General features: G+C 43.2%; 1 protein-coding gene across 1 annotated transcript in view; it reads right to left on the minus strand.

Moving 5' to 3' along the window:
* Positions 1–184: 184 nt before the first annotated feature.
* fbn1 (fibrillin 1) overlaps positions 185–16,928 on the minus strand; it is a 45,397-nt gene continuing 28,653 nt past the window's right edge. Inside the window, exons 36-66 of the mRNA XM_061277133.1 lie at positions 15,323–15,445; positions 15,103–15,225; positions 14,832–14,999; positions 14,295–14,363; positions 14,092–14,217; positions 13,697–13,819; positions 13,443–13,601; positions 13,292–13,363; positions 13,069–13,194; positions 12,862–12,984; positions 12,148–12,273; positions 11,941–12,057; positions 11,725–11,850; positions 11,518–11,637; positions 10,263–10,388; positions 8,089–8,241; positions 7,930–7,992; positions 7,736–7,861; positions 7,530–7,649; positions 7,336–7,458; positions 6,219–6,350; positions 6,012–6,137; positions 5,390–5,596; positions 4,772–4,897; positions 4,419–4,541; positions 4,094–4,210; positions 3,137–3,265; positions 2,893–3,012; positions 2,248–2,479; positions 1,982–2,165; positions 185–1,734 (exon numbers count right to left, since the gene is read on the minus strand). Of these exons, the coding sequence (XP_061133117.1) occupies positions 1,348–1,734; positions 1,982–2,165; positions 2,248–2,479; positions 2,893–3,012; positions 3,137–3,265; positions 4,094–4,210; positions 4,419–4,541; positions 4,772–4,897; positions 5,390–5,596; positions 6,012–6,137; positions 6,219–6,350; positions 7,336–7,458; positions 7,530–7,649; positions 7,736–7,861; positions 7,930–7,992; positions 8,089–8,241; positions 10,263–10,388; positions 11,518–11,637; positions 11,725–11,850; positions 11,941–12,057; positions 12,148–12,273; positions 12,862–12,984; positions 13,069–13,194; positions 13,292–13,363; positions 13,443–13,601; positions 13,697–13,819; positions 14,092–14,217; positions 14,295–14,363; positions 14,832–14,999; positions 15,103–15,225; positions 15,323–15,445 (4,295 nt within the window). The 3' untranslated portion in view covers positions 185–1,347. The remainder of the gene's footprint in view (positions 1,735–1,981; positions 2,166–2,247; positions 2,480–2,892; positions 3,013–3,136; positions 3,266–4,093; positions 4,211–4,418; positions 4,542–4,771; positions 4,898–5,389; positions 5,597–6,011; positions 6,138–6,218; positions 6,351–7,335; positions 7,459–7,529; positions 7,650–7,735; positions 7,862–7,929; positions 7,993–8,088; positions 8,242–10,262; positions 10,389–11,517; positions 11,638–11,724; positions 11,851–11,940; positions 12,058–12,147; positions 12,274–12,861; positions 12,985–13,068; positions 13,195–13,291; positions 13,364–13,442; positions 13,602–13,696; positions 13,820–14,091; positions 14,218–14,294; positions 14,364–14,831; positions 15,000–15,102; positions 15,226–15,322; positions 15,446–16,928) is intronic.

Here is a 16,928-nt window from a genome sequence, read left to right on the forward strand (position 1 = left end):
CACGTTCATTCTGTTTCACGTGCACTTACTGAGAGGCGGTAGTTCATCATGCATCTTTCCTGGTCGCTGCAGCGGGCAACTCCACAAGGGAGCGCAAATTACCCAAAAAAGAACAACCGCCCCTGCCTGGAAATAAAGTACATTATATATAAAAGAGTATAGGTGATTAAAAGGCAAGTAGCAATTCAATTTTCACCAAAAGAATGTTTTTATTGTGAATGTTCAACTAAACCCCCACTGATGTGAACAAGAAGAGACTGGTGTCAGGCTGGCCTGCGGTTATGCGGCACTGATTGTACGTGAGAATTGTGTGGCCATGAAGGCCTCAGTGCATGATCAAGAAGGTCCAGGTTTGCCATCATTAATGTCAAAGGTGTTTGTCTGTGTTCAGATATGTGATTGTATAGTTAAAGGAAGTAGTTGGTCATTATAAGCACCATTACAAACTCCTGTATTCCAGGGGCTTCCTCTAGTTTACAAAGTCAACATAGATTAAAAGTGGCATCGGTTATTACAGTATAAACACAATTTACATGAAATATAGAGGAGAGCGGTTGACTTAGGGAAAATAGCGCACATGAAATCGGAGTGGCTGATGGGATAACAGACTTTTGTATGGTGGGACAGTGCATTTTGAAAGCTATGCGTTTGTGTTGCTAGCACCGGTAAATATGAATGGGCCATAGAAAAAGGTGGCAAAGTATTGTTTAAATACGCAGTAGGAGCCGTCCAAGCCAAACGCGATTACATCTCAATAGTCCTTAGTGGCTTCCTTTCCTCTCCTAACTGAGCTTGTCACGATTCCACATCATTGAAGGCAGAAATGTGCTTTGTCCGGGTTTGTTCAGTCACCTACCTGAGGGGAGGAAATGAATTCATGCCAGACTAATGGGACATGCTTTTCTTCCACTAGGCCACAGTCGTAAAAAAATTAACAAACAAACAAAACACAACCCAGAGAGTTTCTGGTTGTCCTTAACGCTTAACGTTCAAAGTGGCACCGATTCCACATATCATCATACAACATGCAAACCAATAATTGTAAAACACATTTTCAATTAAGTTGTAAACGCAATGTGTTCATTTTTTTCCAACTAGCTTTCAAGCCAGCTTTTTTGCTCCCCCACAGAAAGTGTATTTATATGTAGAATCATCTTTGGCAAACCAACGCTGCACCCCTGCCCCCACACAATCCCCCTCCTCTTTGTCTCTTTGGTGGCAAGCCCATCTCCCTGTTGGGGAAAGCTGAAGTGACCGACCCCCCAACCTCTGCAACGCTGACCCAGAGTTGGAGATGTTTAGCCTTTTGTGGATCATCAACTTCTGCCTTCCACAGTCTTGCCCTGTTTAATGCAGGATGATCTGCACCCTCATCTTCAGGATGTCCCCCAGCTGCCCTGAGAGGTAGTCTTTATCATGTCGGTCCTCCAGCTCAGTCAGCTCCTCCTTCCTGTACAGCGGGATGCTGCTGATCTGAAGGTCGTACGCACCCAGAGCGAGACCCTTCTTCTTGTTCAGATGCAGGTAGCTTACGCCCTCCCTCTGGTTGATCTTGAAGTAGCCTGCCTCGTTTCCATAGTCGATGCTGTAGCGCACATGGTTGGTGAGGGCGGACAAAGCCGGAGTGAATTCAAGAATGCGGTCACGGTTGCTCAGGTCACTGATGTTTAGGTGGAGGTGTAGCGTGTCCTCGACGTCCATACTGGCCAGACTGATCATCTCATTGTCAGACATCTGCAAAGAAACAGTTAACCTTGTACATCCATATTGTTGGGTTTATACATAACAGTGTACACACCAGTGCAATACTATGTGTTAAAAGTTTATGTGAGCATCAAATGATGTAAATGTTTTATTTATAACCGTAGTTATACAATTGCACCTCAAAGCACCACTTTGATGCAACCTTAAACTGCTAAAATGTGAAGCAGCTAAATCACAGGGCTATAGAGGCATCTATAATTACGGCTGACTAAATTACCTGCATGTCATCTCCGGGTTCACCCTGTGTTGAATTGGTACTACGTCGTTGGCGCCCTTTCTTGGGATAGCCGTTGATCTTGCACTCATAGCAGGCCTCGGGAGACAGGGAATTCTCATCGTCCTCCTCTCCCTGACCGGCACTTTGGTCAGCACCACCAAAAGCCAAGCCTGTGACACAGTGCCTGAAGCAAATACAAGAGCCATTAGACTGCCATACACAACAACGGGCTGCAGTCAAACACAAGCCTTCGCTTGTTAGCGTACCCTTGTCCGGCCCTGTAGTAGCCAGTAGGACAACCGCAGAGGTAGCCCCCGTCTGTGTTGGAGCATCCAAACTTGCAGGGGTTCTGGGTGTTGGAGCACTCGTTGATGTCTGAGCAGCCCCCGGAAGTCTGTTCGTAGTTAAACCCGGTGGGGCAGAGGCAGCGGAAGCTCCCCAGAGTGTTGTGGCACGAGGCTCCCCCGCAGATTTGACTGTTCTGACACTCGTTCTCATCTGGGTCACAGGAAGTTGAGGGGAAGTAAACAAGCAGAAGGTCAGTGCACTTAAATGGCCCAAACAATAGTGGGGAAAAAGTTGGATGTCAGCACTACGTGGAGATGATTTTTCAGACCTTCTTAAAACACGAGTAAACAATACGCCCATCTTTTACCACCTGAGTCAATGGGGAAAGTACTGTAAAAGCCCCTCCCATTGCATGACAAGCGTTATTTTGCAGATATTTTCTGGTTCAGTTATGGCGCAACTTTGTTGGTGTGATCCCACTTTCGGCCACTAGATGGCGTGTTTATTTTCGATAGTGCATTGACTGAGAGATTGACAAGCATGAAAAATCAGTACATTACATGTTATTGTTTTTCCGCGATGGAGTGGGGAGAATCACAAGAGAACACAGTGGTTTTGCTTACCCACACACTGGTTCCACTGGTAGTGCTGCAGGTAACCTTGTGGACAGCTGCAGCGGTACCCGCCCACTAAGTTCTGACAGCCATGCTGACACCTGTGACTACCGTCACACTCGTCAGTGTCTTTGGGACGCAAAATAAAAAAAATAAAAAAAATAAAAAAAAATAAAAACCCACAAGACAACCAGTCAACGTTTTTCCTTTGATTAGCTAAGACTGAAACAATGCTTGCTAGTTGTTTTCAAACCTTCACAGCTCTGTCCATTGGGGTCTAATGAGAATCCTCGCTGGCAGTCGCAATTGAAGCTCCCCGGAGTGTTCTGGCAAACACCATTGGCGCCACAAACATTCGGGTCTGTTGAGCATTCGTTGTTGTCTGACACACACAAAGGAGGAATGGTTCCCATTATCACAAAATAAGAGAGAAAGGCTAAATAGGACAAGACAGAATCGAGGAGAATATTTCAGACCGATATTTAGTCACGAGCATTACCTACAAATGAACAGGGTTTTTTTTTCTCATGCATTTCTACTCATAAGTGGACGGAAGCACAAACGCAGCACCTATTTTATCTTGTTGGGATTTTAGTAATTTCATCAACCTTTCTTTGGCTTAAATGTTAAATATGTGAGAATTTGTCATAGATATACACTGATACTGATGTGCTGTGAGTTCACAACATCTGGATTTTTTTCTATCACTATTAATGTGATCTGTACAAACCAACTAAAAATGTCTTTTAATCTTCTTGTCAAAATAAACAACTGAAACAACACCCCCGCACGACAACATATGTGCCATAAGCCATGGGATATTTCATTCTGCACTTGAGACTGAGAGCTCCTCTGCCTCTGGATGGATGTGAGGTCATGGGAGCTGCTTTATGGCCTGGAAAAAAGCTTATGGTCGTCAGGAGAATCCATTACCAAGTCCCATAACAAACTCGCTATGCTGCAAAACTACAAATGATAAAATTCTAATAAGATGAGAGTGAGCTCAAAGAGAGTTCACTGAAGACTATGACAAAGCATGCTTGATGACACAAGAAGTGACACTGGCGAAGAACACCGGACACAGGAAGTCACAAGCACATCATGACTTAACATGTTTATCCGGCTCATTATACACAGAGACAAGAGCACTTCTGAGGAGAAAAATATTTAGACGGGTAAGTCAATCGGTGTTCTGCTTGTGTTTATTTACCGATGCAGGCGGTGTGATGCTGGGTGAAGCCAGGAGGACATTTGCAGGTGAACGCGCCGATAGTGTTGACGCACAAGAATTGACAGTTGTGTTGTTTTGTCGAGCATTCATCCAAGTCTGAAAAGGAAGCGGGAGACATGACATCATTGTTGTTAGACTATATTGTGAGATGATTGCACACACTGCCGTATGAGGGCTACTCTTTGTCTGAGTCAAATTCCAGTCCGTCTACAGTCAGAGACCTACAAGTGAACTGCGAATGAACTTGGAGGCAGTGGCAGTCCTAGCCAAAATTATGCGTTTGAAAATCGAGTGAGCGCATCACCTCTGCAGCTCTTTCCATCTTCCTGTAGGATGTATCCACGGGGGCAGGAACAAAGATATCCACCCTCTGTGTTCTTACAAATGAAGTTACAAGGCTTTGGTGCTTGTATGCACTCATCCACATCTGCAACGAAACACAGCAGTGAGACATCGCTTGATCTTTTCCATAAATACAGTATTCCACGAGAGCAGACGTCGAGATCTACAGACTCGGGCCGTATGTGCGTGTGTGGGCAGTCGTCTACCCGTGTGGTTTTGGCCCTTTACGAGGTAGCGGGAACGGGGACAAGAGGCAGGCATGACAAGAAACGAGTCCATAAAATGAAGAGCGATGGATGTGAACTGTTGGCTTACCCATGCACTGAGTGCCGGTGATGTCCGTGGTGTAGCCGGGTTTGCAGACGCAGCTGTACGAGCCTAGAGTGTTGACGCACTTGCCGTGCTTGCATAAGTTCCCCATCACACGACACTCGTCAATATCTGAGCAGAAGCGTTCATGAGCGTAAGTAGCCGTTTTCCAACTCAACGGTTGTTCTTCAGCCTTGGATTTATTACCCTATTTTTCGGACTATAAGGCGCACTTTCAATGAATGGCCCATTTTAAAACTTTTTCCTTATATAAGGTGCACCGGACTATAAGGCGCACCATTAATGCATCATGTCAGGTTTTTAATCCAAATCAAATTATTCTCCATTTATTTTTTTTTATTTCAACTTCAGACGCAACAAATTACTTTATAATCACAAAATAGCCCATAGTCTTTTTGATTCATAATTCATAGTCTTCAGCGGGCCACTTATGATTGATTTCATGACACAATGCTTCGGGCCAGTTTAAATTGAGGAATTGTGTCCATATATAAGGCGCACCGGACTATAAGGCGCACTGTCGGCTTTTGAGAAAATTGGAGGTTTTTAGGTGCGCCTTATAGTCCGGAAAATACGGAAGATGGATATTTAATTGCGGAATACCTCTGCCATCCGTGGTGAATCCATGTCCCAGAGGACACATTTTCTTGAAGTGGGTGGTCCCAGGGAGGGGACAAAGCTCACAGTTGTCACCCCAGCCCCTGCCCCCATCACAGCAACACTCCGACTTGGTCACCTTGTTTCTGTTACTGGATGTCATCTGACACAGAGTGGTCAGAACCTCAGTGAAACAGAAGCCCTCGCGGTTATCTAAATGTCGGGAGACAAGGCGAAGGGAAACGTGAGAGCGAGACAAACCATCACATGAGCAAACAAAAAGGTGGCTAAAGGGAAGCAGACAAAGCCACCCAGACATCAGCAGACGTGAGAAGATAACCCACACGCGCAATCGCTAATGTCTGTCAGAAGCCAGATAGCAAGTGAGCTTCACTTTGCCCGGAGTCTTTCTCACAGACTTCAGTGCATCGCTTTGAATCGGAAGTATATATTTAGATTTTGGACAAAGCCTGTGGAATGATTTCCTTTCCTCTATCTTGACAGTTACAAACACAAGGTTATTAACGAGATGGGAGAGTGCCGCAAAGGGGCTAAAATCTACTCGGGATGTGAACATCCACATTTAACAAATATAACTAAGTTAGGTGAGTATTGCGCAAATACTTACCGATACATTCGGTCTGTGTGGGGTTTGCTGTGAATCCCTGGTCACATTTGCAACGATAGCTTCCTATTGTGTTCTCACAACGACCGTCCTTACAGATGCCTGGTTTGGCTGTACATTCGTTTAGATCTGAAGCAGACATATCAGAGAAGAAGAAAATATTAAATGGCTAAAGATAGAACAATGAGGAATATGTTTTAACAATCTTACCGATGCAGCCATCTCCACCCGGGTGGCGTGTGTATCCAGGAGCGCAGATACACATAAAAGTACCGATAAGGTTCTTGCAGGTCATTCCTCTGCTAGCACAATCATCCAGGCCATCTTCACATTCATTCTGGTCTGCAAAACAAACATACTATGCGTTACTCTAAATATCTACAGTTTTCGATGTGCATCAATGATGGTGATTCGCACGTTTATTGTAAAACAAAGTAGCTCGACGAAATACAAAACGGGTAGTGCAGTGAAACGACCCATATTTTCAGTTCAGCATGAGAAAAATTGCATGTTTTAAACATTTCCGCTACTGTTGTTGGATGTTTCTGCTTCTCTCCCTTGTTGTTACCTGTATTTTGTAATATGTATTATCGTGTTTAAATGCCAGAAGGTACATTTATTAATTAATACTGTTTGTGTAAAGTCCTTGTGCACATTTGGTTTTTGCATTTGTGATGTCACATCAATTGGTGTTATTTAGGCCTATGCTAGCTTATACTTGAAGAGCCTCACGTGAAGGTGGTTTGTATGCGGTGAATAATTTAACTAATGCATATGTCATTTATGTACCATATGGTTAAGTACATGCTAGATCTATTGTGTTGATGCTTTATGATCCTCTCCATATTGACTGCTTTGCCACCATCCATTAGCATTAATTAATAATTAATTATTTGCGGATTTTCACTGTTTGCTGTAAGGGATTTCATCTATTGGCTGCTACATGTGCAAAGACTTCCTTCCACTTTGGCCTCCATTAATCTGCTCAATATGACGCAGGCATGGACAAGTAGTAAGAGACTCGGCGGTCTGGTTAGAACTGGGAAATAAATAATGACGCTATCGACACTGAGAGGTTCCATCTGTCTCGGAGCTTCTCTCCAAATACAACCGTCGCTATGACACCACGCCATCTGAGAAATTCAAGGTGTAAACAGTGACTCGTCCGGTTACATTTTCTCAGGCTTTAAGAAGGCTTGAGAAATAATATGTTATGTAACTTCACGAGGGGTTTAGTATTACTCGAGTATACAGTATTAATGCAAAATGACGTGTGATGGAACGAGCTGCGTTTAGGACTGTTTGGTCCTTGAGTTGTGATTCCTACCTTTACACATCCTCCTATCTTCACGCAGCACGTATCCTGTTGGACATTTACACTCATAGGAGCCCACTACATTAACGCAGCGGAATGCACACAGCAGAGGATTCTGGGCACACTCGTTGATGTCTACAAGAGAGGAGAGAAAAAGTTACAGGGTTGCAGATAAATTAGAGGCAACCAGAGGACATTTCACACACCTTCGCAGTCCATCATGGGACCAGGCTCAAATCCTTCCTCACATGCACACTCAAAGCCTCCGATCACATTTGTGCACGTGCCGTTTCCGCAGGGGTTACCAATTTCGCACTCATCAGTGTCTGGAATGGACAAAGATATTGAATGTATGTTCATCGCCCATCGTACCAAAGAAAGCCAGCAACAATTGATGATGAGAGACACTTGCCTACGCAAGTAAATCTGAATGCGGTGATGTCGAGGTGGTAGCCCATTTGACATTCACAGCGGAAAGAGCCATCTGTGTTGATGCACTGGCCGTTTTCACAGGGGTTATTGATGCATTCATCGATATCTAAGAGAGACGCAAAGTCAACATGATGGGTCGGAGCGGAACGATTCATGCTAGATAAACACTCATACCTTTCTGAACGTCATCGAGCCCGCGTTGGTATCCCTTATTTTTACAGAGAAGGGGAAATGCCTCTAGAACATCATACACAAAAGTCATTAATACCAAAAACATCTTGTATGAATCATGATTCTGGTGTTGTTTTGTTTCCATGTATGATGAAAACCTACCCTCGGTTTCGCCAGGGCAGATTTCACAGGGATCTCCCCAGCCTTGACCCAGCATTCCGGTGCAGCAGCATTCTTCCTTGGTAGTATTCTGCGGCTTTGGAACCTGACATTGTCCATTTTCAAACCGTGTATAGCAGTAGTTCATGCGTACATCTGGCAAACACACGAAACAGAAAACAGAAACAAAAATTGAGACAACTGGATAACACAATTTGAAACAGTATGATGGGTCAAAGCATTCTAAGTCTAGACATACATACTACATGTATGTTAAAAACTAATAGAGTGTTTCCTTGAGATTAAGTTGTATTGTTACCAAGCTCAACTTGCAAGTGAAATACGTATTCTCCATTGAAATTCCATTTATCTGTTCAAACTCCCAAAATCATCACATTTTTGTAATGCCAAGTCAAAATAGCACTGGATTATGCAAAACTATCATCATAATAAGTACATAAAATTAAGCGACTTTGAAAATGACTGTAATTTTGGAACAATGCATCTGATCGGAACATAACCAAATCTGCCCTCCTTTGTTATCGGTCCATAAACTAAAATGCAAGGCCATCAGAAAGTGTTAGCTGATGACAACCAAAAAGTTCACGTGGCTCAATCAAAAACATATTTGTGTTCCAAAAGCCTCACTGTAAAAGATTCCAATTGTTTATCAAAACCTAATAGAAGACAATTTACTGAGGGTTGATTTTCACATGTTGATCAATTACAAAATAGATTTCACTGAAACATTGTGGCGAATGCATAAAAGCAGAGGACTACATGTTGGTAAGGATAAAGGCAGAAAGATGCAAATACTTTTTGAATCACTAAGCCATCAAAGAAATGGTCCAAACTCTTAATAATGGTTTCCCGTTCATTATCATCCTTGAACCCGAAAATAATTTGATAACAAATTATGTTGACGAGAACTCTGCTGTACACTTACTGAAGAACACATTTTCCGCACATCTGCTCCTGTGAGTTCCCAGATTGGGGGTTGTAGCGTTCTAAGTTTGAAGCTTAATCAGAGCAGAAAATTGAACCTTTTCTTTTGCTGCTTTATGCTAAATAGCTATAACTCAACTCGGGGAGGTTGGCAAATGAAGGACATTGTGAGGACTCTTGTTCTTCCTGGCTCTTCCTTGTAATGAGAAGCACATGGTCACACACTCCTGCTAGCTCTTCACCCAACTGTGCAAATAAGTGCCTTGACCTCCACAAACCGCGCACACACACATGAGCGTCCACCTGGCGAGGACATGAACACCTGGTGCTGTGTACACAGCGACTTAGCGGGTCCAGTTACTTTGCTCCACAAAAACAATCTGCAGATATTTCCGCAGAACACGTGACACCTTGTGCACAGATGTTGTGTCAAAATGCTTTTAGATGTTAAGCAAAATAGCAAACACGGGCAAAGCAGTCTTTTAAGTCAGTGACACATGGAAAAGAAAGCCAAACAATAGCAAATACTAACAATGAAATATTCCTGATGGGATCCAAAACATAATGTTTAGTGTATTAGTGGAGGGGGGGGGGGGGGGGGGGGGGGTCACCATAGTGTTCTATTTTGTTTCAGGGGTCATTTGGACAAATTTCTATTAGCATTTGACATCTTAGGCTTTGCAGTATTTGTAAGCATATCTATCTGACTGATACCTGAAATCAAATATATGTATCGTGACTTCTTGGACACCACGTAGCCTTCTCCATTCATTGCATGTCAATCATCCTTTACTATAAAAACAATCCCAAAACAAGTGTGACGGGATTTATCCTTGATCTCATTTCTTTCCCGCATTTCCCGCCCTCCACCCTGCAGCTCTATTTCATGCCCCCACCCTTCAGTCAAGCACGATTGACGCAAGGGAGAGGGGCGAAATGCAAACTTTAATCCACCTCTTCACAACCAGTGATGTCATCGCTTGAGTGTTTCAAAGGAACTCCCTAACAGTGGACTCGGCGCTCCCCCACCCAAGCGCTAAACACGCACACGCAGTATATAAATGCACACATGCACGAAAGAGGAGATGGGAAGGTGGTCGGTCTGGACTGAGCAAAAAACAGCAGGGACAGTGAGTGCTTTCTTGGCACATGAGGATAAAACTACACAGATACAGCTTGCACCTCATCTGTAAGATAGTTTGAACATAGTCTTGTTTCTCTCACATACTTACCTAAACATCTGCGTCCCGAGGCAGACAGTTGGAAGCCCACAGGGCATAAGCAGGTGAAGCTTCCCTCCGTGTTGGAGCAGGTTCCAAACTGACAGATCTCGGGTGACTGCGAACACTCGTCAATGTCTGGCACGAAAGAAAATCAAATCAAAATCGGTACAGTTCACTCGAAGGCTTTTTGTTCATCTGCTTCAAAGTTAATGGGGATGGGGTCAAATCAGTCGAATCAGTGACTCAGTTTATTAAAATATGAGATTTGTGAGCAGAACATCACAAGGGGAAGAACCTTGCTGTCATGCATTCGGCCGTCACAGCGACCAGCTGCTGCTCTTTTGCTGATGTTAAGAATTTATTAGTGCCGGTCCTCCCTGCTTCTAAGAACAGAGCCCTTAGTAGGAATGTGTTGAAGTCCGCCGAATATCTCTTCATCAGCACCACTACATAAACAATCCAAGCATTTTAGTTTGGGCCCACTCCCACATGTGAGGAGGAGGAGGAGGAGGAGGAGGATACAAATGAGACATGAATGGGGAGCAGCGCAGGCAAAAGTTTATGCTCATCTACTTGGAGACTGTTCTTACAAAGAATCAAGACAGGAGTAACGTAATCTGGAGGGATAGTTTTGATTCATGAAATGTATTGATTTTGTTAGCAGAATGACCTAAGATGAAACTTGCGAGAATGATGCTCACAAAATACCTGTCGCTTTTTTACTTTCTTTCTTCTGCTACCAGTAATTATGTCAGGGGACAGGCCACCACTGGTAGTGGGTTGAAAAATTCGTCGATTTTGAAAATTGCAATCTTTTCATTGAAATTGCCAGGAACAAACCAGAAATTTCGTTAACTCCTTCACTTCGTCATCTCGAATCCAACTGGTACTATATTTCTTACGTACGTTTTTCAACAAGTAGGTATGAAAAAGGGTCTCGCCCAGCTTGGCTGCTACATTCAAGTGAGTAAGCCGCTGTAATAACTGACAGATCCCTATAGATGGCGCATTGCCTTGGATTGGAAGTCTATACCACTTTTGAGTAGAAGACAAAGTATTGAATCTTTGCTTGTGAAATCGATTATGAGAGAAATGCCAAAAGATTTTAAATCCGACAAGTTTAGAAACCTCGTAGGCAAAAATAATCTGCACATGTATGGCATGAAAAGTATGTAGTTAGCAAATTGTTATTTTTTCTGTGATTGTTTCGGCCCAAGCGCTGATGTAATGCTTCTTCAGTGACTGCTTTTTATGTTGAAGTTACCTTCACAAGTTTCTTCATGGAGAAAATATCCAGGCGGGCAAATGCATCTGTACGAGCCATCCAGATTCAAACAGGTGCCAACGCCGCATGTGCCAGGATTTACTACGCATTCATTAATATCTGAAAAGAGAGAGACGCGCAAGGGGCATTGAGTAAATTAGTAAATCACACAGTACAGTTGACATGAAAATAGCTATACTTTCTTACCTACACACTGTCTTCCATCAAGATTAAGTTCATAGCCATCGTTGCACACACACTGGAAGTTGCCCACGGTGTTCAGGCACTGCCCGTTACGACAGAGTCCTCTCTGGCTAGAGCACTCATCAATGTCTGAACACAACAAAAAAATAAATACAGTTGTATGTTACCTATAACATTGCCGTGGTTCTCATACATATTCTTTGCACGCATGTACAGTACCTATACATTCACTGTTATGTGAATTCTGGAATCCGGGGTAGCAGAGGCAGTTGTATGAGCCGACGGTGTTCTTACAGGTCCCGTTGCCGCATGGTTGTTGCTCGCACTCGTCCGTGTCTACGAATGTCATTTTCAGTTCAAACAGGATAGCACTCACGAGAGACAAGAACAATTGGAAGGTAAAAAAAAAAAAAAAAAAAGTCTTACCAACACACATTGACTGGTCCCGTGTTGTTTTGAATCCATTGGGGCAGATGCAGCGGAAGCTCCCTCGCGTGTCGATGCACTGACCAGGACTGCAAACACTGGGGTTCTCGACACATTCGTTACGATCTAAGGAAAAAACAAACAAATGCATACATAGACCAGAAATTTAATGCAGTATGTTTCAATTAAAGTAGGAGGGGTACAACCAGACAAAACATTTCATGAACGTATTTATAGCTGATTTTCATTTACCCCCACAATAAACAGGGTTTGACAAAAGATAACTGCCATCTACATATTTTTTTAATTGTGCATGACGTAAATGAAATAATTACCACCACTAAAGTAATAGTCTGTGTACAATGTAATCTAAAAAGAAGATTCTGGCATTAGCAGCTTCCAATCCAACCAGTGCCATCTTACATTTCTATCCATTTCTTTTGTGTTTCTCCCAATTCAACTCATATTTATTCAAAAAGCGCTTCATCGCAAAAAAGTCTTAACGGGCCTCGCATGCCCATAGTTGACAAATATTAACAACGTCCCCTTAGCTTAACCCCTAGGAGGGCAAGGAAATACTAAAAAAATAAACATGTGTGGAGAAATGAGAAACCTTGAGAAGGGGGCGCAGATGGGGGAATCCCCCTACCAGAGTCTTATATTTTTTGACATATTAGGAGTCAACTGAACATGCATGTGAAAGACATACTGTACCTAGGCATTGTCCCGTCGAGCTGAGGCGAAATCCAGGTCTGCACTCGCATCGGTAGCTCCCAGGCATATTTAAGCAGGCTGCATTCTGCTGGCACATGGGTCCATTCTGACACTCGTCGATATCTAAGAACAGGAGGAGGGGATGTGTTCTTATCTTGAGTTGGTATTTATGTGCATCAGGATAAGAAAGGTTCATCAATATTGTACCTTCACAAATCAGGAGCTTGTCATTGTAGATGAAGCCAATGGGACACTCGCACCTGAAGCTACCGATCATGTTGATGCATACTCCATTCTCACACACGCCTGGGATTTCCCTGCATTCATCAATGTCTAGTGCAAGGAGCAAGATAAACATACAATATGAAATCCCCTACTGACAAAAAGTTTGTACTGCGATAAAAACGTGTCGCAATCATTCAACCGTTACCGATAACTCTTCCAGTCGTGATGTCGATATAATATCCTGGTCTCTCGCTACCGCACAGGATGGCAAACTCATCTGAGTGGAGAAAAATTCACGTAAGGTTCACCCGTTCTTTCGTGTGTGTGTGTGTATATGATGGTGTGTAGGACCTTACCGCTGCTGGGCACAGGACACTGCTCACAGGGTTTATTCCACGCACGACCAATGTTATAGGCACAGCAACACTTCTTTTTGGTCATGTTGAATGGCAGCTCTCCATCACATGTTCTGTTGTCCGAATAAAAGTTCCTGTAGCAATAGCTCTTCCTCATATCTATAAGTCATGACAAAATACAGTGGTTACAAAGGATTGTGTCCTGTCAACTTTCTATCTAAAGGTTATTGTATTTCATATGTATTCAGACGTACCCATGCAATTGTTGCCTCCATTGACTTGCATGTAGTCCACGGGGCAGATACAAGTGTAGTTTCCGATGGTGTTGTAACACTGGCCGGGCCCACAAATACCTGGACGCTCACATTCGTTGATATCTGTGCACAAAAAGATTTTTTCACTTTCTACTTACAAGAAAGTACTTGACAAAGTAAGCATTTTATTATGTAGTGATTTTTGATACTCTACATTCAAGGTTTCCATTTTACTGAAGAGTTCAGCGCCATAAAGATGTATTTGCTTTATTAGGCCTACGCATTTTTGGGTGTAAGATAAGATTCATTTCAAAGCCATGCCACATCTGTTTTCCATTCTTACGACAGTTAGTCTGGTTTAGCAAAAAGAGTGAGTGCCTGTACCGGCATAATACCTTCACAGATTCTGGTCTCTGGGTTGAGCGCAAAACCTCTTGGACATTCACACTGAAAGCTCCCAAAGGTGTTGATGCACTCTCCTCCCTGACACAAGCCCGGCAATTCCTGACACTCATTTATATCTGTCGGGGAAGAAAAATCACAATGAGGGAATGATTTTCACGCAGGAGTCATTCTAGCTCCAATGTTAGCGTCTGACCTTCCAAGATGACAGTGATGGGATTCGGTCTGAAGCCTTCGCCACCTGGACACAGGGTCTTATACTCGGCTGTGGGGCACAATTACAAATCAGAACGTCAACAAATCATGTTGGAGCTTTGTTGTTGTGAAACATAAGTGGAATAATAAAGATAATTTTGTTCCATAGAAGCAGTTTCTGAACATCTGCTGGCAATTTTCATGCAAGTTGCATAAAGCGCGCTCTCATTTGATCAGACACACCAATTACGGTAAACACACGTACATCTATTCAGGAGTCAGTCTGAAGCTTGAATGTTGGCAGTCAACTTTTAGTATCCAAGCCTGACATGTCTGCTGACAGTAATAATAACCGGAAATGACTTCAAGTGATTCAAGGGTTCTAAGAAGCAAATTGGTTCATTTCCTGTGATTAATCAAAGCTAACTGCAACTGATCATAGTCTGATGGCTCATGCACGCAAATGACATCACTAAATTGGAAATAAAAAGAGACAGGCATAACCCGTGTCATGTAAAGAAAGGACTTGGTGACCCACTGTCGTTGAGAGCCGGGCATAATTCACAAGGGTTTCCCCAAGCATGGCCCAGAGAACAGCAGCAAGATGCTTTAGAAACACCAACTCCAATCTCATTGGAGCAGTCCAAGCTCTCAGATGAGTCTCCTCTGGGCCGTACATCCAGGTAGCAGCTTCCAGAGCGAGTGTCTGTTTGTGCACAAAACAAACATGGGTGTATTTTTTTTTACCTTCACCTCAGTATATTGTCCGCAACTAATCATTAACATGTGAAGGAACTTGTGCGTCTCACCTACGCATCCCACCCGGGTGGGGTTAAGCTCAAAATCAGTGGGGCAGTTACAAAGGTAGTTTCCGGGGGTGTTAACGCAAATCCCATTAATGCAAATGGTTGGGTCTGCACATTCATTGATATCTGAGAAAGAGAAAGCAAAAAGTTTTGATAGTGTCAGTCCCATATAAATACATGAATGTGAACATAAAAATAGCAAAAATGGGCAATGTCGTCAAACCTGTACAGTTGCCTCCACTCCTGTCCAGTTCATAACCAATGTTACATTCACATCTAAAAAGGCCTGGAATGTTCTTGCAGCGTCCATTGACACAGATGTCAGCGAAGGTACATTCGTCAATGTCTGGGAAAAAGATAGGGGGAGGAAGAACGAAAAAATTAGGTGGTGGGAAGAGGAAGAGGGAGGGAGGCCCGAGGCTGGGGATTATGGGATCGGGGTGGAAAATTGTCAGCCTACAATAGGAAGTGAAGACCCTGCTCACGTCTTCTCTAGATAGAAAGAAAAAATGGCAAAACATCTCTGGTCCGGCACGTTCTTAGATGAGATGTGTCAGAAGAGTTCCAGGACTAGCGTAATATGATATCTTTCAAATCCAACCTACAAGTTTTACCCTCCTCCAAAACAGTTTCCCTTAATGAGCTTGGGGAAAGGGAATCACAAAAAGACAATTTGTGTGAGTGTCGAAAGTGCTCCAGCCTGGTGATATTGTTCTCGGGAAGGAACCGTCAGATGCTCAAGGGAATGTGAGCAGGTGCATTGTCATAATTGTGTAGGTGTGAATGACAGTCATCTGCTCCCTGTTTTTTTTTATTGTGTTCACCTCACAACTATCGTTAAGGTCAATTTCTGCACATACAACCATCGTATTACTTTAATAGCTTGAGTATTGCTCATTTATTTTTAAATCAGGTCCATCAATTGTTAAGACTTAACATAAGGAGACCAGATGTCCCCGCCCCCACGCACATTTTGGGGCCGACAGTCCTATCTACAGCATTTGAGTCAGTGTTTATGGAATCATTTGTAATTTAATGTTTTGACCTTGTCTGGAATAATCAAACAGAATTGTCACATGTGCCACATATTTTAAGAATAGTTGATCGATTATTTATCAACACGCAGATGTCGTAATGGAATGATAAACTAACCTTTTGCGACTTTTCATCTTTTTGTCAGTAAGTGTACTTTGTCCTGCTTTTCCTTCATGTGGCTGCAACTGAATGTGTCAAAACGAATCTATGAATTTGCGCATGACTTATCATGCCCCGTTCCAATGCCTCATGAGTCCCATTTGAATAACTTCTGTGTTTGGATGGATTTTTTTTCCCCCGAGAGTATAAACAAGTGACCATTCACGACGAAAGCATCCTCTCCAGTTGTATCGCTGTCTGGGGTGGTAGCTGCACTGAATACAACATGAAGGCCCTGCAGCGCATAGTGAACACGGCTGGTAAGATTATTGGTGCTTCACTCCCCTCCCTGAAGGACATTCACACCTCCTATCTCACCCGCAAGGCGACCACGATTGTGAGTGATGTGAGTCACCCCGCTCACTCTTTGTTCGATATTCTGCCCTCTGGGAAGAGGTACGGGAGCCTGCGCTCCCGCACCACCAGATTCACCAACAGCTTCATTCTCCAGGCTGTTAGGATCCTGAACTCTCTCCCCCCTTCTGCGTAGCGTCCTGTACTTTTGCGCTATATTCTGACTGTCTGCTGTATGCACACTTGCTCCATTTTTTCTCCTCTTATTTATTGTGTTATTTGTTTATTTATTATTTATTCATCACTCTTATTTAGCCATTGTTTGTGCCTTCTTGATTTTA

This window comes from Syngnathus typhle, linkage group LG4 (genome assembly GCF_033458585.1).
Source record: "Syngnathus typhle isolate RoL2023-S1 ecotype Sweden linkage group LG4, RoL_Styp_1.0, whole genome shotgun sequence".
Lineage (NCBI taxonomy): Eukaryota > Metazoa > Chordata > Actinopteri > Syngnathiformes > Syngnathidae > Syngnathus > Syngnathus typhle.